Source organism: Hesperophylax consimilis, chromosome 30 (genome assembly GCF_061612785.1).
Source record: "Hesperophylax consimilis isolate HC1 chromosome 30, BYU_Hcon_1.0, whole genome shotgun sequence".
NCBI lineage: Eukaryota > Metazoa > Arthropoda > Insecta > Trichoptera > Limnephilidae > Hesperophylax > Hesperophylax consimilis.
Window position 1 is genome coordinate 4,988,480 of NC_142865.1, and position 24,988 is coordinate 5,013,467.

The 24,988-nt window shown below is 34.0% G+C and overlaps 1 protein-coding gene across 1 annotated transcript in view; it reads right to left on the reverse strand.

The window, feature by feature from the left end:
- Positions 1–24,988, reverse strand: part of LOC149409553 (uncharacterized) — a 166,918-nt gene that overhangs the window by 9,950 nt on the left and 131,980 nt on the right. The window contains exons 2-4 of the mRNA XM_089649685.1: positions 18,209–18,408; positions 13,235–13,382; positions 5,264–5,472 (exon numbers count right to left, since the gene is read on the reverse strand). Of these exons, the coding sequence (XP_089505811.1) occupies positions 5,264–5,472; positions 13,235–13,382; positions 18,209–18,408 (557 nt within the window). The remainder of the gene's footprint in view (positions 1–5,263; positions 5,473–13,234; positions 13,383–18,208; positions 18,409–24,988) is intronic.

Sequence of the window (24,988 nt, forward strand, 5' to 3'; positions counted from 1 at the left end):
ACAAAATAAACCCTTTTATTACATTAAATATTAAAATACATTAAAAAAAATGCATATCAAAAAAATCTACTTGCCAAAATAATGACTGTTTATCCATAGGAAATAAAAATGAAATTAAATATTTAGGTGTAATAATAGATAGTCAACTTAAGTGGAAAACTCACATAAACAATATCATAAATAGATTAAGAAAACTCATTTACATATTTAATAGTCTAAGAAATATACTTAACTTAAAAATTCTTAAAAATATTTACTACGCTCTAGCCCATTCAATAATACAGTATGGTATCGTTGCGTGGGGGGGAGCTTACAAATCATCACTTTTACCGCTGGAAATCACTCAAAGGCTGTTAATAAAAATTTTAATAAAAAAACCATCAGACTACCCAACCTTACAACTTTTCCAAGATTTTCAAGTCCCATCACTAAAAAATACATATACGAAAAATACGCTACTTCAAATCCACAAAGATCTGTATAAGAAGTCACACCATGCCATGGTTCGTGTCGAGAGCAATAGGCAAAATACAATGGGTCGCTTATGGACTCCATTAATGCATACCAGTTTTGCACAACACTATTACACGTACACTGGAGTGGTATGGTTTAATAAATTAACGACTGAGATGAGATTAGAACCGGACTTTAATAAATTTAAAAATAAAATTAACTTCACTACAATAAATAATTTAACGAATTAGAATGACGATGATATCTCACTATATTATTTTATAAATTATTGTATAAAAAAACTAAAATCTCTTCACTTTATATGTTTTTATGATTCTTTTTTTCTTCTATTTACATATGTATGTTAAGTTTTTATTATTTTCCCTTTACACACGAGTTTTAGACTCTTGTAAAGGTAAACATGTTAATTTTTATTGAAATATGTTCTTACTATGTAAATTTAAACATTATACTGTATTTTATAAAATAAATAAAAATATTAAAAAAAAAAAAAAAGTCCCTTTCATCTATGGTGCCAATGTCCTGCCCTGATGGATAAAAGGGATACCTGAGGAGTTGATTACCATATTATGAAACCTAACCAAATACCCAATGACAACCCTTGTGGACTTTATTAAAGGGACTTGACTACTGTCAAAGGAATAAGGTTGCACATGGGAGATAGTACAATGGGCCTATGTTCCGAGTGCATACGGATGCTATAAAGACTGTCACCTTATTAAACATACTAATTATAATAATATAATATTTTTTAAATATTTATGTTGAGGGATCAGTAGGATTTATAGGCCCTGTTAGGAGTTCTACCGAGCCGAATCCTCTGATATGAAAATATCTGGAGACGGTGAATTATTTTCCCATTTGATCTCTGGTGAGTTGACGTGTTGTTCTTGTATTGTTTTGTATTTATTTTGCTTATATAATGCACTTGCATAATGTGGATTGACTAGATGATCATTTGTGGAAAAGTGTGCGGAAGGGTTTAGTTTTTTCAATGGGGAAGATTTAACCCGGACATAAAGTCGGAAAAGATTAAAAAAAAAAAATAGTCTATAACTCCGGTTCAATGAACTCTAGACCTTTTGCTTTAAATTTCAATTTCATTTTCAAAATTGGAGTGTTCCTTAAAGTACCTACCTATAATATTATAATATTTTGAACAGAAAATTATTTTAATTGCCATTCTCAAAATTGGAACTGATTTGTCGAGAATTCAGACAATTCAATTTAGATGAGAAACACATTTACACCTTTTTACATCCAATTAGTCCAATTCGACCTTTAACGCTCTAACACTGAACGACCATAAACTACCGATTTCGGTCCCCGCCCACTGCTACAAGTAGATAGTATGTTGATAGTGGAAAATGTTTCGACGAGATATTATAGTATGCAATAGCGCCTTTAATCAATCAATAATTATTATTATACGAGGTGATTTCGCCCTCGAGGTGATTTTGCACAAAAACGGCGCTATACAAGTCATCCAAATATTATTATATACAGGGTGTATCGGCACTAACCCGACAAACTTTAACCAGCTATTCCTTAGCACATTTGGAGTAAAAAATGTTATGGGCACTTTGCTGTCCGGTAGCATTTTTTTTTCAATTAAAAACAAAAAAATTAAAAATTTCCACACTACATCACTGTCATTGGCATTGCTTTTCGGGTTCAACAGCTGTTATAAGCAAGTATGTCGAAAAGCGTCTTCGCTCTTTCGCACACACTAAATAATAATAGTTAATAATGAGACAAATGGTGTCGTGCCATTTCGTTGTAATTGTAAAAGTGCGCCAATATAGGTACACACGTGCATTATTCAACGGAATTCGAATAAAATATTGGCAGATGGGTTTTCAAACTTTGACAAAGGATAAAACAGTGGTGACATGTGGTGAAAATATGATTAATAAATTTTTTATCGGACAGCAAAGTGCACATGAGATTTTTTACTCCAAATATGCTAAGGAATAGCTGGTTAAAGTTTGTCGGGTACGTGCCGATACACCCTGTATAAATAACCACTGGACCTTATTTGGCCAGATTTCGGCCATTTTGCAAACCTCGGAGCTTACGCCGGCCAAAATGTAGCCAATCTAAAATGATATATTTTTAAAAAATTAGGTAATATATCAAAAAATCCCACGTCTTCCTAACTTCGATATCCACTGAGATAATTGTTTTATACAGCAAATGTTTCCCCCATTTTTCAATAGATGTCACCCATCTCTATACAGTACTCTAATAAAAACAAGATTTTTCAAATAATTATAACAAATAATTAGTCACCTAAAATATCAATACAAATTGAAAATATCTCCTGAGTAAAAATAAATGCCGCCCGTGAATAAAACCCGTGCCTTCTGATGTCCGGTCAGGTGCTCTGAAACCACTGAGCTGTGTCGGCTGATTTCGAACTTGCCAAATAATTCAATATGTACTAGTACCTCAATCAACAATTACTGCTTATTATATTTTTTCCACTTGTAAACAACCAACTTTATTTTTGTAGGAAAAGCTTTGTTAGTGCTAAATTTCCCACTAGATGGCGTCGAGACATATTATATCTACATTTGTTGGTGAAATATTTTTGACTTTTTCAGTTCCGAAATATTTTTGAAATGCTCTCCTGTTTATTTTACACAAATTCTGTTATGTATTATATATCAATGCATTAGTTATTGAATTCTCTGCTTATTTAAAGTTATTTCAAAGTCCTAAAATGAAAAATAAGATCATAACCCTTCAGGGTTTAATTTGTGTGTATTTCCGCGTTGCAATAAAATCCAAATAAATTGAACATTTTCTGAATGAATCCAAAAACTGAAAACTGTTTTTGAAAGGTGTTGAAATATTCTTTCAAATTGTATTATTTGAAGTAAATATATTATTTTTGAAGTATTAAAATTTTTAATGCAAACGTAAAAAGTTTTAAAAATGGCTCACCTTACGTTTTTTGCCATAAAATCTGGATTAAAATAACTTATAACGAAAAAATTGAGACTAGATTGATTGAACTCATTTTCGGACTTTTTGTGGGTTGGATCCAGTTTGCAGAACTACGTCCATTTGTCGTTGATATTTGAGTGTTAAAATAACCTTGCAAGACAAGCGTGACTAACCACAGAAATCAATATTTTAAATTCTAAGAATTCCTGATATTTCTTCTGTTTGTACAGATGGTTATAAATTTGTTTTGATCAAACGTATTCAACACAGAAGATTTTATTGCATAACTATTCCTTCTTTCTCGGTTCGTATTTTTGGTTCACTTGATCATGCCATGACTCTTCTACCATTCGCTTTTGTATCATATTTATAAAGATTTACTCCAAATTCCTGTAATGCATACTACTTTCGGACAAAGAAATTTTAGGTACATTGCAACAAGGAACCAAGGAGGAGTGGAGAGGAGAGATTAGGCTCTCTTCCCTCGTGGGGCCCTCAGAGAACCGAGGGGGAGTGGACTCATTCGTCGTGGGGCCTTCAGGGAACCAACGGGGAGTGAACTCTTCCCCCATGGGGCCTTCGGGGAACCAAGGAGGAGTGGAGAGGAGAGATGAGATCCTCTTCCCTCGTGGGACCTTTAGGGAACCAAGAAGGAGTAGAGAGGAGAGATTAGGCCACCTCCGTGAACTCTTCCCTTGTGGGGCCTTCACGGAACCAAGGAGGATTGGAGAGGAGAGATGAGGCCTGGGAAGACACATTGTGGAACCAGAATACACAGCCACATATCCAATGACAACCCTGGTGAACTTTACTAAAGGGACTGGGTTGTTGTTAAAGGATTGAGGTAAAATGGGATATAGCACAATGGGCCTATAGCTTAAGCGGTCACGGGAACTATATGTAAACCGTCTCCTCTCAATAAAAAAAACAGGATTGTATAATACTCTTCCAAAGAACATAAAAAAATGTGATACTCAAACAAATTTCAAAAAGAACATTATGATTTGGATCAAAAGTAATAATAGGGCATTTACCGGTGCCCTCACCCAATCTCGAAACTATTGATGCAACAAAAATATAGAGTGTTTTTATTATAATATAATTGTAAGTATACTCACAAGTATTTAAACTAACTATTAAAATGACTAGGTTAAGAGAATCCTCAACTTTATCTAATTATTATGTATTCTACCTATTTACATGCTTATAGTTGCAAATTTATTAAATAAAGAAATTATTTTAATTTTTTCCGACTTTATGTCCGGGTTAAATCTTCCCCACAGGAAAAACTAAACCCTTCCACACACTTTTCCACAAATGATCATCTAGTCAATCCACATTATGCAAGTGCATTATATGTACATATAAGCATAATAAATACAAAACAATGCAAGAACAACACGTCAACTCACCAGAGATCAAATGGGAAAATAATTCACCGACTCCAGATATTTTCATATCAGAGGATTAGGACCTATAAATCCTACTGATAAATATTTAAAAAATCTTTCGTAAACCTACATGTATTTAAAATGACTGATTTTTGCATTTTTATATATAAATTCTTTGATAGATCTAATACGCCTAAATTTTGAATGAGAGAGATAGGTATAATGCCAGTAGCCGAAATAACAAATGGTAATATTTTTATTGTCTGAGAATGCCAAATACTTTTAATCTCATTTCCTAAAACTGTTATTATTATTATATGTATATTATTCTCCTTACACGCCTTCCTTCGTTCTTCCGTTCCACGTGTCTATACCATCTAACCGACCCTTTTTTTAATCTTATTATTCATTACGCTTACATCTGGTTTTAGCACTACTCTACTTACTTCATTAACGTCGGAGTGGCTGGCTGCCCTCATCATCTTGGGGTGCGCTAGGGGGCTGCGCATCACGTCGGAGTAGGACCCGCCCGGGCCCCCTGTTCCTTCTTCCACCTCTAGCCGTAGCTCATAGGGGCTGGCATACGACAGGATGGCCACTGCGTCCTCGTACACCATGTGACGGAAACTGATAGTCACGGAGTTGATGCGGTCACCTGGGAAGGAAAATTAGTATACATTACACTTTTGTTGTTTACATTAACTCCACTTTAAACATGTCTGTGCGAATGTGTATGAGTGCAAGCGAGATAGTATTCCTGCGAGATCTTATAAAAGGCGATGCACATAAGTTGTGTGCCTCTTTTGTTACAAACAGCTCCCCAATAAATACCAGTACATAGATCAAGAGTACTATTGCAAGAGACCTAAGAGTATTATTGCATACTATCCGATACGCTACAATAAAAGCATGACAATATTTCACACTACACACAGGAGGCCCTTATTAAGGGACATTATTTTCCTCAGAGTCCATGTCATCTTTGGAGGTTGTGTTTTGAGGGTATTTTTAAGGAAAGTGTAGTACAGGGTTTTCCAATAAGAGGTGTTATTTTGATATTCAATCGTAAAAGATCAATGGTTTCGTTGCTTGTGTGGCACGTAGCGCCGTCTTGTTGAAAGTAAACGTTGTCCAGATCAATACCATCCAATTCCGGTCATAAAAAATCATTAATCATCTCTCGATAGCGCAATCTATTCACCGTAACTGTTGCTCCAGCCTCATTTTCGAAAAAGTAAGGTCCAATGACTCCGCCGGACCATAAACCGCACTAAACAGTCACACGTTGAGGATAAAGAGGCTTTTCAACAATAACTCTTGGGTTTTCCGAGACCCAGATGCGAAAATTTTGCTTGTTGACGAAGCCACCGACGTGGAAATGGGCCTCATCACTCAAGATGATTTGCATTTGATTCAATCAAGTGAATTTTAATAATTTCAATGCGTTGTTGAAGCGTGTATCGTTCCATTTTTATTAATGGCGTAGTTTCTACTTGTCAAATGTCAAAAAATGACAGCTTTAAAAGTAACATCTACCGAAATAGCGGGCTATTCAAAATAACACCTCTTATTGGAAAATCCTGTATATATGAGTTTGGAAGAGTGAGAGATGTGTTGCAAGAATGAGCATAATAATGTGTATGCGCAAGTTTTAATAAAAAAATTGGTGTTACGGTGACAGGTCTGGTGTGTGTCAAGTTTACTACATTGTGTAATAAATCAGAGCTGGACTTCTTAATTACATACTTCACCTGAATTAAGGATATTACAGAAAAGAAGAAGGGAAAGTTTTGGGAAGGTGTAATGGGTGGGTAGGAATTTGAGAGTGTCCAAGAGTGATGGAGATATGAATCCATCCCTCCCACTGTCGTGCAAGGCTATGAGTCAAGAGAGTCTGGCGGGAGATGTCAAATTTTTAAAAATTATTTATTGAGTTAGTTTATACAACATTTGAATATAAACCAAATAAATATCTTTACAATAAACATAACATTTCTTTTTAAATACATTCATTCTTCACAGTTTCAGGCATTTCATCATACATCTTTAGTCCTTTGTACATTAGGCAGTTCTGTGATTTTGATTTCTTCTTATGTGGCAATCTAATTCTTTTTACATTTCTGGTTTCGTAATTATGAACATCTCTATTAAAAACAATTTCATCCTTAAAATATTTTGGCATTTGGTTGCTCATGACTTTTTTATTGGAATCCAATTTAGCTGCTCTCTCATTTGATTAATGCTTGCGTATTTGCCTTTTCCCAGTATACATCTCATAGCTCTATTCTGTATAACATCTAGCTTGTTCAAATTTCCTTCATTGGCCAAATATAACATAGTAGAGCAAAATCTAAATGTGGAGCAACTATAGTTTTATAAATGAGCTCTATAGTCTCTCGATCCTGCTCACCTCGCAGTTGGCGACAGATGTCACCAAATGTAGCGAACCACTTGGGGTCACCTATGGCAAAGGTGTCGGCTAATCAATAAATGGTTCCCAGGGCGGCACTACCTTCAACCGCCTCCCAAATTGAAGAACTTTCTGAATGATATTGAATTTCAAATGTATTGCACACTCTTTGAGCTGTTAGAGATTGACAGTTGATTGAAGGTTGAAATTATCTCTTATCGCTGGTCACTTAATAATATTTGAACGATCTGTGTGCCGCGGTTTTTACGAAAATTCACCTCAAGCGTTTACTATATATTAACAGAAGGATTGCAGTATTTGGAGCACAGACATTGAACAATGACAGAACTAGTCTCATTGATCCCGTCGGCAGTGGGAAAACACTCCAATATCTGTACACGGTTGATATTCACAACACGAGATCGACTCGTTCTTGTGTTCAACAGCTCGGCTGTGGAATGATTTGCTTTCTTCTGTGTTTCCTCCCTCCTACTACGGTTCACTATATCCTGTCCTCAAAATGATACCCCGCACAGCATTACAGTGTAAATATTAAAGATAATAATAAACTATTTCAACGTGACATAGTGTACATGATATAACATAAGCTTGATGATGGCAAAAACTCATTAATGAAAAGTATAAATAAAAGTGGTCCTAAATGAGACCCCTGAGGAACACCGCTAGAAACCATGAATTGACAAGAATGATTAAAATTCTTAGGACGGGTTGTGTCGCAGAATTTGAACAATTCATCAAATTTCAAACTTGTATGAAGGATCTATTAAAGTTCTGTTATTATATTGTCGCCCAAACCTCCAACGGTGTTGGACGCGAGTGAGCGCCGTAAGCGGTAAATAAATAAAATAACACCTTCAATCCAAGACAAATTATATAAATACATAAATTTACGGAAAATATATTTTTAACCTGGAAAAATGGAAGAAGCGGTTGATCCGCATGCCTTCATAACAAAGGCCAAACAAAACATAAGTGACCTACATACAATCATAGAAGAAAATAAACTTACCAAAGAAACCAAATCAAAAATGATGAAAGAAATAAATAACATCATGGAAATGATATCGCACATGGCAATAGAATTAGCTAAATTACAAGAAAAGTGTGATATTCAAGAAAAAAACCAAGCACAAAAATACCCATTTTCATACTCTTCTGCAGTAAAAAACTTAATATCACAAACGCAAGAAAAACGATTTCCTATAATAATTAAAAGCTTAAAAGAAGAAGACACTGAAAAAATAAAAGAGAAAATACAAAAGATTAAAATTTCACAGTTGGGAATTCGAGTATGCGAAATTAAAAAAACAAAAAAAAAACCTTATAATAACATGCCCAGAAAAAGAAGACGCAAAAAAATTAAAAGATAAGATAAATGAAGTCGACAAAACCATAATAGCGGAGGTACTTCTGAAAACGGATCCATGCGTAATATTCAAAGGTCTTGACAAAGACTATACCGAAAAAGAATTCTTAGAAGACATCATTGAACAAAACAACGACATCAAAATGATATGTGAAAAATACCAAGACAAAGAAATATTACAAGTTAAGGCCATCATTACAAACAAAAAAACTAACAGCAAAAACTTAATACTACAAACAAATCCCGAAATGAGACTACATCTTATTAATAAAAAAAAAATTCATCTAGGATTCATGAGAATCTATGTAGAAGACTGCAGTCCTCTTACCCAATGTTTCCACTGTCAAAGATTTGGACACACAGCACAAAAATGCTACAATAGAATGAATAAACCAACATGCAAGCACTGTTCAGAAGATCATCCCATCTCCGAGTGTAAATCCCTGGAACTGCCACCCAAATGCGCTAACTGCAACTCAGCTAACAAGAAGAAAGAAATAAACTCCTTGAACAGTAAAATGAATGAAGTAGACCACCGAACAAACAGCGAAACATGTAAGTTCCGATCTTACATGCTTAAATTAGCCAAAGAAAGAATTAACTACGACATTGAATAAAAATCTTATAAATAATTTTGTAAAATACAACCGAAAATGCATTAAATGGATGATTTCTCAAATAACGAATTAGAGTTAAATATTAAAATTCAAGAATATGAATGTATATGTACCGATTCGTGTAACAAAATTATTTCTAAAAACATCAATGATATAATTATTATGCACATAAACATCCGTAGCGCTCAAAAAAATTTAGATGAATTAATTCTAAAAATAAATAATTTAATTAAAAAACCGGACTTTATAGTGTTATCCGAAACATTTACAAACGATGAGTCACCGTCTTATCACTTACCTGAGTACAACTATATTTCTACCAAATTAGACATCAATAAAAATTCGGGAATAATAATATTTGCAAGCAATAAATTTAGTATTGTTAACATAATAGAACATCCAATACACTTAGTAAACTGCATCGAAGTACATTTCAAACTCGGCAAATCAATATACCATCTAATAGCTATCTATAGAACGCATGGCTCGAATATTATTACATTTATTAATGACCTCAAATACATATTATTAAAATTAAAAAATAAACTTTGCTTCGTCGTAGGAGATTTTAACGTTAATATTAATGAAAAAATAGAAAATAATAACAAAAATGAATACATCAATTGTATGACTGAACAAAATTTTATATCTTGCATAAATAAAAATACTAGGGAAATAAAAGAACATACTCCATCTTGTTTAGACCACATTTGGACAAATGTAAACATTAAAGATCTTCACAAAATAAAATCAATTGTTTGGAAAACTAACATAACTGATCATCACTCATGCTTACTTCTGTATAATAATAATATTAAACATAAAAAACATAATTTAATAACCAAAAAATCAACAATAGATATGACTATTCTCTCTGAAAAATTAAAAAAGGAAGATTGGAATAATGTTTTAAACAGTGATGATACTGAAATTTGTTCGACTAACTTCGAAAATATTATGTCACAACACATTAAAAATTCGACAACTGAGATAACAACACACATAAAATCAAAATTAAGATGTTTAAAGCCTTGGATTACCAAAGGGCTTATTATATCTATCAGAAATAAAGAAAAACTTTACAAAATAACTTTAAAAAATCCCCAAGATGAAAAAGCATATATTTTCTATAAAAAATATAAAAATAAATTAACATCTTATATTAAAAAAAGTAAGGAAGAGTATTTTAAAAATAAAATATTATCTTCAGAAAATAACCATAAACAAATGTGGAAAACTGTTAATTTCGCCATAGAAAATACAAAAAAAACACAAAACATTAAGTACATTGAACATGATAAAAAAATTATAGATGCCAATATACAGCCTAAACAATGTGCAAACATACTTAATTCCTTCTTTGCAAATGTTGGGAAAAATCTTGCGAAAAATATCCATAAGCCTTCAAACCAAGAAAACCATAAAAATAAAAATATACAGAAACATAATATACTTTCAATGTTTGAAACAACAACAGAATGTGAAATCTCGAAAATAATAGAAAATATGAAAGGAGGTTCGTCTCCCGGTTTTGATTCTATTACGACACACATGTTAAAAACTATGAAACCTCACATAATAAAACCTATCACTCATTTAATAAACTTAAGTTTAACAAATGGAATTTTTCCAATGAACTACAAAACCACAATAATCTCACCTATTTACAAATCTGGAGATCCACATCAAGCAACGAACTATCGCCCAATATGTCTAATTTCTAATATAGGAAAGATCTTTGAAAAAATAGTAAAAAAACAATTGGTAAATTTTCTAGATAATAATAAAATATTACACAAAAACCAGTTTGGCTTTATAAAATCACTCAGCACACAAGATGCTATTGCTAACGTAACTTCATACATTCACGAATCATTAGATAAAGGTAAAAAATGTGCGGGTATATTTATTGACCTTAGAAAGGCATTCGATAGCATATCCCATGAGATGCTATTAAAAAAATTGAATAATATCGGCATAAAAGGCAACGTGATTAAATGGATCACCGACTACTTAAAAAACCGTCCTCAAGTGGTAAAAATCAATCGTGTTAAAAGTGATCAAGAGATTACAAGCTTTGGAATCCCCCAAGGTACAGTGCTTGGACCAATTCTATTTACTATATATGTAAACGATATTTTTTTTCAACCTTTACATGGTCAAATCACGTCATACGCCGATGATACAGTATTAATAATAAGTGATAAGACTTGGGAAAAAGTAGAATTAAAGGCCACAGAAGACATCAACACGCTCAAGAATTTTTTCGACACCAATTTACTGTCACTTAATAATGAAAAGACATTTGTAATTCCATTTGCAATCCATACAAATGATACTCCTAAAAATTTTAACATTGTCATACATAATAATACTAAAATTCACAGCCAAAACTATTGCAAATCAAACTGTACAGTACTAAAAACAACAAATGAAATTAAATATCTAGGAGTAATTATTGATAAAAATCTGAAATGGAAGGAACAAATATGTCAAGTAGTAAAAAAAATTAGAAAATTAATATATATATTTTTAAGAATTAGAAACTTTCTGTCGATAAAAAATCTATATTTAATTTACTATGCCTTAGTTCAATCCACTTTACAATACGCTATTATTAGTTGGGGATCCGCGTATAAATGTAACCTTCTTCCAATTGAAATTATACAAAGAACAATTATTAAAATTATATTAAAAAATCCTTTGACTACCCAACAGAACGCCTGTTTGAAGAATTTCAAGTACCTACATTTAAAGACCTATATATTAAAAACTCATTAATCCAAATTATAAAAGAAAAAGATAAATATCAATTTTTAAATGAAAACAGAACGCGACTTAGACATGTTTTTCTATGCCCAAAACTAAATACGTCTTTTGCACAACATCATTATACTTACCAGGGAAGAACTTTTTTCAATCGTCTACCAGAAGAAATCAGAAGCATTAATGATAAAACCCAAATACTGCTCTCTGTCAAGAGACACTTTAAAAATATTCTGAAAAAAAAACTACTGTCACTTAATTAATCTCAAAAATATCCTTAGTTTTCCATAACTTTCTTTCTTTATTAAAATTTATTATATTAATATATTATCCTTCACTACTATCAAAAAAAAATACTACAGCAAACATACATTTATGTACAATGAATTATCTAAGTACTAACTAACAACAATATTTATGTACACTCCCCTTCCATACACAAGCAAATGCTTTCAATGGAAGAGTAGAAAAAAAAAACCCAAGATGTAAAATGAATTATGTACCATGTAAACTTATTATTAAAAATAAAAAATAATTCCAAAAAAAAAAAAAAAAAAATATCATTATTGGCCAGTTGTTTCACAAAACTGAAATGATGAAAGAACTTGAATAAAACCTTCACAGAACTTGAAAATCAACTTAAAAATTTGATGAATTCTAATTCTGTGAAAAGGCTCCTCCGATTACCTCTCACCTCAGAAGAAAGGTGGAAACTTGAGTGGCAAACGGCCAACGTGGGAAATGCCCATCTCATACAAGACCCCACCGAGAGACAGCCTTGGTTCTCATTGACTCGCAAAATCTGATCCGCCATCAATAGCTTAAGGTGCTCCCATAGCCGCTGTGCCCACATGATGCACAGATGGGGCCTTAAAGAGTCGGCGATGTGTGAATGTGGTGCGGTGCAGGCCACCGAACATGTGGTCAACGAATGCCCGCTCCATTGATTCCCTGGCGGGATTGATGAGGTTCACATGGCGACGCCTGAGGCCCTAGAATGGTTCCCAGACCTAGATGTCCCCCTCTGACCACCCCCACCATACGAAAGAAGAAGAATTATGTGAAAGAACCCGTCCCTAGACTGGGAAATTTAGATAGATCATGTGGAGGCAAACATCACAGTCTAGGCACAAAGAACTGGATGGAGATAAAAGGAATGAAAGCAATTAAAACTTACCAATGGTTCAAGCATCGATGGTGTATGTATTTAAAGGGTGCAGATTTATGGACCACTTACCAGGATGAATTCTGCCGCTCTCGGCAGCCGGCCCGCCCCGCAGCACGCTGCTGACATGGATACCATCGCGCATGCCACCTGCCACCTCGAATCCCAGACCCGTGAAGTCCCGCGACCAGAGCGGGACGGCCGAACGACCGCGGACATTCTGAAAACAACAATCATATAAAGGTTAAAAACGGTAGAATATTTATTATACTGATTTTTTTGTGTGTTCTAAATTAGTAATCCTATTACAAATTTATAAGCACAAAATAATTTAAAAATAAATACATGAAATTTAGTAATAACATATTTTACAGTTCTTGCCTAAATGACTCTTGAAACCTTCAAGGCCAATGTTGAAAATGTCAAGAGACATAGAGATATCATTTAGCAGCACCATACTGTGCCCAGCTGTAAACATCCGTTCTGCCATGTAGAATACATCGACACTACGGCAACTACCGCCAAGGACGACACCACGACCCGCTGGTCGTGGTGTCGTCCTTGGCGGTAGTTGTTCGGTACGAAAATTTTTTTGCATAAAGGGGTTGACAGATTTCGCTATTAGTTCAAAGCGTTTTATATAACTCCATATTGATCCCATACAGACCTGTCACACCTAAAAATATGACCTGCTACCCAGGCTATATTTAAAAATTATATCTACGCCAGGAGAAGGCGTCAGAACAATTAAAGTAAAAATTCTACATGGTTTTTTTAAATTTTTAAACGAAATTTAATACATCTATTTTTGACTGAGGAATGAATCTTCCTCCCCAAGGACCGGAGTGAACTGCGCTAACAACTGACATTTATTTCGTATATTAACGACTGTAATGTCATACAATTTTATAGATATGTCTGCTAGCGTATATGTGATTGTCATCAAAAGTCAATAGAATGCATTGTCATCGACAACGAGTCTCTCTGTCGAGTTTCAGCTCGATCTGATGTCGGGGAGTGGGTTAATTTCCAGTTCCAAGATTCCATTTCATTCATACATTCAATTAAAAAAAACTAAATCGAAATTCAACAAGATGTATTTTTAAAAAAAGCATCCTGTTTATTCCAAAATGTCTATTTACATAACGAAAATATTATAACAATGTCTTGTATATAATTATAGAAGAGCCTCATAACTACAGGGTGTTCCAATAAGAGGTGTTATTTTGAATAGCCCGCTATTTCGGTAGATGTTACTTTTGAAGCTGTCGTTTTTTGACATTTGACAAGTAGAAACTACGCCATTAATAAAAATGGAACGATACACGCTTCAGCAACGCATTGAAATTATTAAAATTCACTTGAGTGAATCAAATGCAAATCATCTTGAGCGATGAGGCCCATTTCCACCTCGGTGGCTTCGTCAACAAGCAAAATTGTCGTATCTAGGGCTCGTAAAACCCAAGAGTTATTGTTGAAAAGCCTCTCTATCTTCAACGTGTGACTGTTGGGTGCGGTTTATGGTCCGGCGGAGTCATTGGACCTTACTTTTTCGAAAAGGAGGCTGGAGCAACAGTTACGGTGAATGGATTGCGCTATCGAGAGATGATTAATGATTTTTTATGGTCGGAATTGGATGGTATTGATTTGGACAACGTTTAATTTCAACAAGACGGCGATATGTGCCACACAAGCAACGAAACCATTGATCTTTTACGATTGAATGTCAAAATAACACCTCTTAATGGAAAACCCTGTACAAGGAATATACATACCTACATTGTGTTGAATGCAGGTGACAATAATCAACAGATATATAATGTGGCTTTGTGTGCCTAATTTAGGCTTCATGTCGAGGCTATTGTCACACTTTGAACACCTGCACCCAACGTCAAGCCACTCCCTGTTGTTATTCTCAAATTCAACACATCAATTAGTTGCTTGTAAGATGTAGCGACAACGATTTGTATAAGACTAACTGTGTATTGTAACATTTAATAGTTTGTTGAATCAGAAAACCTTCGTAGCAAAGCGCCATGATCCCAAAATTAGAGGTGGCAAACTTAATAAAAATAATAATATTTTGATGATTTGTATAGCGCCGTTTTTGTGCAAAATCACCTCAAGGGCGCTGTACAAATATATAATACATTTCTACAATGATCTATGTTATTACTATCTATACAGGGTGTATCGGCAAGTACCCGACAAACTTTAACCAGCTATTCCTCAGCACATTTGGAGTAAAAAATGTTATGGGCGCTTTGCTGTCCGGTAACATTTTTTTTCCATTAAAAACAAAAAATAAATGAAAAATCCACACTCCGTCACTGTCATTTGCATTGTATCTCGTGTTCAGCAGCTGTTATTAGCAGGTGTGTCAAAAAGTGTTCTCGCTCTTTCGTACACACTAAATAATAATTCGTTGTGATTGTAAAAGCGCGCCAACGTAGGTACGTACGTACATTATTCAACGAAACTCGAACAAAATATTGCCAGATGGGTTTTCAAACTTTGACAAAGGATAAAACATTGGTGACATGTGGTGAAAATATGAATAATAATTTTTTTATTAAAAAAAATGTTACTAGACAGCAAAGTGCCCGTAACATTTTTTACTCCAAATGCGCCAAGGAATAGCTGGTTAAAGTTTGTCGAGTACGTGCCGATACACCCTTTATATGGAGATAATATACAGTACAATACTTACTTGGTAGGTCACTTGAGATTTAGAAAATAATTGGATGTAACTGGACTCTCTCTCAGGAATGGTATATTTAATTTAAGGGTATGACAGCTTAAAAAGGTAATTTTTTAGTTTAGACCTGAATTTTGTTGGACTTGTTATGGATCTTAGTTCCGGAGGGAGTTTATTCCAAGCCTTCGGCCCAGATACTCCGAAAACGTAAGCCAAACACGTAAGTTTGGTGATCGCGCTTTCGGCTTTTAACGTATTTTAAATTTTATATTTTGTGGGGTACTGTTAATTTCCCCCGATTAGCGAAACTCTTGGGTAGATTTTAACCTTTTGTACTCCAAATTATAGAATATAGTTATAAAAAGGCTATAATAACATACTTAAATCACAATAATCAATGTTAGGCATGATAATATTATTTTTTTTACTACATGTAAACTATTTTACTGCAGATATCTTATAGTGTTATACTTTCATATGTATTATTTTATTAAAAAATATTATTTCTTATCCAAAAGTATCATAAAATCGCTGACAGCCCTGAATTATTAAAGTCAAATTGCGATACTTGCCCAGCTATTCCAAGTAGAATTAATTTTGAAGTTAACAATAAACTCACTACTAATTATTCTATTATAATATTTGCTAGATTATACATGTTAACAAGTTACTTTTAATACATATTATTAATATTCTGTTAAAATAAAATATTCTCTGTTATTATAACATTCTATACCTTCATAGAATTTATTTTATATTAATTACTATTCATTATCATAAACACCTCATACCTCGATTTATGTCAGGTTTTATACAAACCTATTATTCATTCAACTATTTCTACACTAGTAGATATTTCTTTTAATTATGTATTGTATCACTGCACTTCTATTAACAACTTATCACTTGCAATAATATTTTTGATTCATCTAAGGTGGGAATTTTGTTCTTGTTCAACCTGTATGTCCATGGAAGATGCTTCGAGGAATTATATATATATATAATTATCAGAGATGTGCTTTATTTCAAATTAATCCATTTCAAATGGATATGCAAAATGGGTATTTTCCATTTTGCATTTTAAATGCTTTTCTAAAAACCATTTTGCATTTTAAATGCCTTTCTCAATGTATTTTCCATTTCAAATGCTTTTTTGCAACATTCTTCCTACTATCTCCACTCATCTTTTTTTCATAAGCCCCAAATATCAGTCGGTCCTCAACCTCGCTATGAGAGATAATTTACATTTGTCAAGTTGCTCCCTGGTAGGAGCCCTGGCAATTTAGTGATACCATTACAAAAAAATACTGATTCAAATACTGAACATGGGGCCATGACGCTGTAATATTAAATGTTAGATAGCAGTTTCTACGTTTTTATGTTGGCAACATTAGTCCCGCGCAAATTTTTTGTGGTTTCATAATCTGTAGTCGTGGTGTTTTTGGATTTACCATCATGTAATATGTTTGATCTACATTGATGTCCATTATTAAATGACAAAATTGTTTAAAAATTCTATAATTATTTTAATTGTTTGACCCGAGAAACCATTTTGCATTTTCAATGCATTTTGAAAATAGGTATTTTGCATTTTGCATTTGAAATGCTTTTCTAAAAACCATTTTGCATTTTCAAATGGAAAAGTTTTCACCCATTTCCATTTTGCATTTCAAATGGTTTTGGGTACCCATTTTGCACATCTCTGATAATTATATAGGAATATAATAAATAATAATAATAATAAATAGTAAAATTGTTTATTCCAGAATGTGGGGAGGTGAGTGCAATCCCACACATTCCATAAAAATATAACTACAATGTTATATACAGAGATAAGTAGGTACAAATAAAATAAAATATAATTATATATCTTTCGATTTTGATAGAAAATTATTTTGTTGCCTATAATTTGTTGAGGGCAAGATTCGAAAACATTCGGATTGCAGACACTCATATAGAGTTAATTTTGTCGTCTCAACCTGTCCAAAGCCCAAGATAACTTGAGAAATTTTATTTCAATATTGAAGGGAAACGTAACGGCTTTAATGGCATTACATTTTCCAATACGTGAATGGAGTTTTCTATTATTACATATTGTTTTACGTAAATTACCAAAATACATATCTATGTGGTATTTTATCTCCTAATGATAAACCCCAGGAACGCGGTGTACACGTCAGCAATTTTCTAAATAAAATAAAATAAGAAATGGAACGCAGAAACACACAGTGTAGGGTGTAACTTACACCAATCATATTATCAATGGAAGTTTAGTTGGGAATATTGCTTCCATCGAAGGAGACTAGATTATCGTTTCGATCTCTTTGAAAAGTAATAAATTGACCAACCTCTACAAATGTATCATCCTTGAAGTCAGGTCTGCTGGGCGGCAGAACTGTGACGCCCCCGCCCTGCTTGTTCCCAGTGAGGGCGGGCGGCTCTTGGCTGCGCAGCCAGGCACCACCCTCGACTATCTTGAAGCCAGGGTTGTCGAAGGCAAACTCGTCCTTAACGTTTTCGGGATCGCTGGCGAGTACGAGTTGTTTATCTGGAAAAAAAGAGAAGAAATTGGTTAGTTATAATACTTATTTTAAAGATCTTCTCATTGTCGATGTGGCGGAGGTCGAAGTGGAATGCTGATATTATTCGGTCAGTCAACGGCATCGGGAGTCACTTGCAGATATTTATTCATGTCTATTCTTGAATACACATTTTACAAATGATTACAGTGGTTTATATTGTAGTACAGAGAAAAAAGGTATAAAAAATAAAGAACACAGGTTGATATAGGTAAAACTGTGTGTGGGTGATATTGTATTTTACGTGAACACCTCACTAGGAAAACCTGTGCTGAGGTGTTAACGTGTTTGTGATTAAGTGTGACAGGTATTTATGTGTTGTAGTAGAAAGTTATTTTTTTTTTCACAGACAAATATTGAAACATGAAAACACACATTTATATGTGAGTGTATGTATTTTTGGATAATTCTTGAAGAACGTGTATAATATTTAATTCTACTTATTATATTTTGGTTATGTTTGGTTTGGAATTATAATCTTTTGAATAAAGTAAATATCTTGATTTTTTATCCAGGCTACGATATGTTTTTTGAGAAAGTTTGCAGATTTTTTTTTTGTCATTTGTTTTTGGGGTGTTATGCCGTGTTGCGCTAACTCCTTCTTTAGTCAACATTTCGGACAGCATTGCAGTGTCCATCATCAGGGCAGATGTGTTATTTAAAATAACTGTATTGCGCAACACGGCATAACACCCCAAAAACAAATAACAAAAATACTTTTGGCCGTTAAAATCTTAAATCATATTTGAAGTTTGTAGATGTATTTGTAGTCATTAATTGTTTCAAAGTAATGGGCATACTGTTAAAAAGTTTGGTTGCGTAGTATTGAAAGTGTCTTTGTCCGTGTGTGGTGTGTGTTATCGGAATGTTCAGTGTTTTATTTTTTGATGACCTGGTTTTTATTATGGCTTTTGATTGATTTGTAATATGAAGATTATTATGGATGAGATGTAGGAGAGCAGTTTTGGCGTAAAGTTGTCTTATTGACATGACGTCTAGTGTTTTGAGTCTGTGTAGAATGGTACTTGCAGTATGAGTTTTATTATTGCCTAGAATAGATAATCTGAACAGTTTTAAGTAAACCGCGCTAGTGTAGTTGGCAGTCATTTGTATGACATATAGCGACGTGATACGGTTATTATATCGTGGATTTCAGCAATTTTATTCAAGTATTCAAGAAGAAGCAACAAGAGGCAAATGAGAAACAAGAAGAAGAACGAAAAATCAAGAAGACCCAGTACGAAGTAAGAAGCGGTAAGGGAAAGTAAGAAGAAGCAAGAAGAGACAAAAATAAGCAAGCGAAGGATAGAAGAGCCGAGGATGATCAAGAAGAATCAAGAAGAGGCAAGAAGAGCAGAGAAGGAGAAACAAAACTAATTAAGCGACTAGAATAGGCAAGAAGAGCCAATGAAGCAAGAAAAGACTACAAGAGCCAAGAAAGGCCTCGACGAGGCAAGAAAAGGCAAAACTAAGCGAGAATAAAAAAAATAACACATAAAAAAATACATCTACATATTTTGAAATGCGTACATGTCCGCGTGTTTGTACGTGATTGCCATCAAATGTTGACAGAATGCATTGTCATCGACAACGAGTCTATCTGCGGAGTTTCAGCTCGATCGGATGTTGGGAAGTGGGTTAATTTCCGCTTCCAAGATTTGAATTAATTTATTCTCGAAAACAAAAGTGAAATTCAAATAGATATATTTAGAAAGAAGAGACTAGAAGAGGCAACGAGAGATAAAATATGCAAAAAATACCAGAAGAGGAAAAAAATGGCAGAAGCGAGAAGCTGGAAGCAAGAAGAAGAGAGAAGTAAGAGGAAGCAGGAAGCAAGCATAAGCGGGAAGTAAAAGGAAACGGGAAGCAAGAAACAAAAACCAATACTTAATTAATTCCTTTATTCTTGCCCATCATAAATCCCAATATTGGCTTATTAAGGTCGGTTAAACTCCAATCTACTTCCCAACCATAGAGCACGTGCTCCAAGTCCTAATGGTACGTATACATACGCGAGCCGAACTGCCGAACTGAACCTCAACTTATGGGAAAGAAACTAAGCTACCGTAAATGGCGCGAAACGCCGCTTGTAGTTGCTTCGTTCCTTTCCCGTAATTCGTGGCTCGGTTCGCGTTTGGGTTCGCAAATGTATACGTACCATAACAAAGCAGCGTCTCCTGGTTTACCGGTCGCACCGAGATAGTACGATGGTGCATCATACAGATCATTTGAAAACTATAAAACAAGTCATGTGGAATCTGATCTAATTTTCAAATTCAATACACGCCATTGAAAAGTATTTCTACGTACATAAACCAGAGCAAAAACACGTCAATTAATAGAAATCAACTACCCACAAAAAACAGTATTTTGGTCAAATCAACTCTTAACAATTCGCCATAGAAATATCAGCGTGGATAATTTCTAAGAGTGAAATCGCATATATAATATATAAACCATTCATTGAGTCCAATTATCGATCAAGAAAATCTCCAACAGTTATTTTTGATTCATTATAATAAATTGATGATAACAGCTTTCTCAACAAATCAATCAGTTGTTCAACACCCGCTTGTAAATTGGTGAAACTTGAATGATATTTCGATCTCCAAAATATTATATCCATTAGAAATGCAATAAGTCTTAAGCCCGGTACATCTGTTGATTTTAAGCTCGGATTGGTTGGAATGTCTAGCTTAACACAGCTTGGAACATTATCCGTATATAGGTCGTAAGCCTAGATATAACCATACTAGAATGGATGGTTTTTAAGTTACATAAATCAATACTAAAATCTCGGTAAAAGGGCAATCGGAGAAAAATCACCATTTTTATGGGCACAATTGCAAGACTTGAAAGCAATTTTCTCAGGATTTATGTAGCCGAACTGATTGAAAATTTATACTCATACTAGAATGGATGGTCTGAAGTTGAATCAATACTAAAATCTCGGTACAAAGGCTATCGGAGGAAATTGTCTGGCAGCCATCTTGTATGCGAAGTGGTGCATAGTGAACTATTATTTAAGCGCGGCGGCTTCAAATTGTACATGAATATTACACGTATTGTCTATGAAAATAATCGTTACTATAAAGCAGACATCTGTTTATATCAATGACTTATAATCTTATTAACAACACGAGAATCATCTCTGACGTCGTGAAATTTGCATACATGTTTCAGTGCTAGGTCATCACCGCATTGCGGAATGTTGTTGGTATCTTTTCGTATCTTTAGTACTTTAGTAGAAAATCTTGGTGCTTGGAACGGCAACAACTATCGCGTTACGAGTTCATGGTCATGAAATTAACTTATTTTAACTATCCAAAGGAATTATTGGCAAACTCCCCTTAAGGCGATGCCATACGTAGTAATTCAAAATCATGTGTTTTTGGTTTGAAAATTTGGTCGCCTAGAAATGTTTCAGATGCTTTAATTAAATACTGCGAGTAGAATACATCTTGCCCTTTGAAATAATCGAATATTTTTTAGATAAGTCTTTTTATAAGCCCAGAAAAAAATGATGTATAAGGCCTATGAAAACTGCTTTAAAGTTCAAAATCTCCTACTTACGAACCCATTTTCGGTTATGATTTTATTGTATAATGTGGAAAATTAACTTACCGTACCGTGGGTTGACTTTGGCCCTAGGGGTATTCTTTGGCCCAAATTAAAAAATAGTTTGATTGGTGACATCTGTGTCCTAAGTCTCATATAGGCGTAATTTTGACATTAAATCAATAGATGGCATTAGTGACACCATTTGGAGATTTTTTGACTAAACTAGAGTCCATTTTATAGAAGTTTCTAGGTGAAGACAGTCGCATGCGAATTTCGATAAAAAAGTTTCTTCATAAAATCTGTTTGCATCCACTACGTGTTATCACTTAAACAGGTATGTTAACACTTTATATCCGTAGAATATATTGAAGATATGATAGCACGCAATATTATGGTGTTAAAATGTCAAACAATATTTTAAATATTTTTTATACATGATGTTGTGTGTTTTTGACAGAGTTGGGGTTTCTTTGTCCCAACATTGGCCCGGGCCAAAGTATCCCCTAATCAAAAATAGATGTTTTGATGTTGTGAACAAGCTACATTTTATTAGAAACGGCTATGTTATATTCAGTCCAATTGAAAATAGATCTTTTACGTTTTATACAGTAAGCTTTCTTTATTTTATTTTGAAGTTAAAATGCCCAGAAATTACGTCAGACTCCTGGGAGCTCGTAAATATGCAGATTACACCAAGGAAAAGTTGCAAGCATGTTTAAATGCAATCAAAAATGGTGAATTGACGCAGAGAAAAGCGGCTGCAGTGTATAACATACCTCGAAGTACTCTCAAGAATAAGTTAAAAGGATTGCACTCTAATAAGCCCGGCCAACCCCCAATTTTCACGCATGGAGATGAAATTTGTGGACTGCTGTATAACCATGGGTGAATATGGATTTCCTGTAGATCCGTTTGAACTAAGATGTATTATTAAGCTATATTTAGAACGGCAGGGAAGGAAAGTTAGAAAGTTTAAGAATAATATGCCCGGATGGGAGTGGATTCGCTCATTTTCGAAACGCCATCCGAGGTTAACGTTACGATTTGCGAGCAATATATCGCAAAAGAGAGCAAGCACCGATGAAAACACCATAAAAAGTTATGTGGGTAACTTATCGAAAGTGCTTAATTATATCCCACCAAGTAACATATGGAACTTAGATGAGACCAACCTCACCGACGATCCAGGTAAGAAGAGGGTGCTTATCAAGAAAGGCAGCAAATATCCTGAAAGAATTTGCAACACTACAAAAACATCAACTTCTTTAATGTTTTGTGGTAATGCTGATGGAGAACTATTGCCGCCATACATAGTATATAAATCTGACTGTCTTTGGGATTTGTGGACTGAAAATGGACCACCAGGTTGCCGCTACAATAGGTCTAAATCTGGGTGGTTCGATGCGGCAATTTTTGAAGATTGGTTTATTTCCCTGTTTTTACCGCATCTGAAAAAGCAACACGGTAAAAAGGTAATCATTTGCGATAATTTAAGCAGTAACATTAACGAGCACATACTTAAGCTCTGCCACGAAAATGAGATTTCTCTTCATCTGAATCGGACGACAACAACTATTCATTGCATGATTCAAATGATTCCGACGGCCCGTTACAATTTTTTGACGAAGAACTGGATGGCGAAGGAAGTCATCCTCAAGCGTCGACGTCAGCTGCCATGGTAGCATCAAACAAATCACCCTATGAAGTAGGCGACTTTGTAATATTTGTGTACGAAGGCGTTTATTTTCCGGGCAAGATTTTGGAAATACGAAAGAATGGTGCGATTGATAGCTCTATGCAAAAGACATTAAAAAGCTGGAAATGGCCTGACAAGCAAGATGCAATTTTGTATTCCTGGGTTGAAATTGTGCAAAAAATTAACCCCCCCGAGAAGTGTCGTTCCAAAAGAGAATTCTTTCAAGTTCCAGAAATATTAAAATATTGGGAAATTTTGTTGTATTTTTCACCACTGTAATACCCACAAATTACTGAAATAAGTAATTTAATTAAAAAAACATAATTGTATACCAATTGTTTCATAATTAATAAAATTTCTTTAAAATAATTCATTGTTTTTTTTATAATTTTTTTTTCCGAGCATCCTATGTAAATTTATTATTGTTAAATGTTGACATTTTATGTAAGCATTAAGAATGATCACAGTGATTGCTGCGTTTACTTTAGCCCATTATTAAAATCAATAATACAGCCTTCAAAAAAAAATTGGGCCAAAGAATCCTCTCAGAATGGGAAACTTTGGCCCAAACTTCTTTTTTTTTTTTTTTGGTTAAAATTATACTAAAATTTTTTAAATTTATTTAAAACAGTTCATTAACTCTATTTCTATCATTATTCAAAAATTCAAAGCGCTCTCTTAAGCAAGTTGGATTTTATTGAATGTTCTTTGCAATCGGATGATATTTTGGGCCAAAGTCAACCCACATTACCCGTACCGTGGGTTGACTTTGGCCCTAGGGGTATTCTTTGGCCCAAATTAAAAAATAGTTTGATTGGTGACATCTGTGTCCTAAGTCTCATATAGGCGTAATTTTGACATTAAATCAATAGATGGCATTAGTGACACCATTTGGAGATTTTTTGACTAAACTAGAGTCCATTTTATAGAAGTTTCTAGGTGAAGACAGTCGCATGCGAATTTCGATAAAAAAGTTTCTTCATAAAATCTGTTTGCATCCACTACGTGTTATCACTTAAACAGGTATGTTAACACTTTATATCCGTAGAATATATTGAAGATATGATAGCACGCAATATTATGGTGTTAAAATGTCAAACAATATTTTAAATATTTTTTATACATGATGTTGTGTGTTTTTGACAGAGTTGGGGTTTCTTTGTCCCAACATTGGCCCGGGCCAAAGTATCCCCTAATCAAAAATAGATGTTTTGATGTTGTGAACAAGCTACATTTTATTAGAAACGGCTATGTTATATTCAGTCCAATTGAAAATAGATCTTTTACGTTTT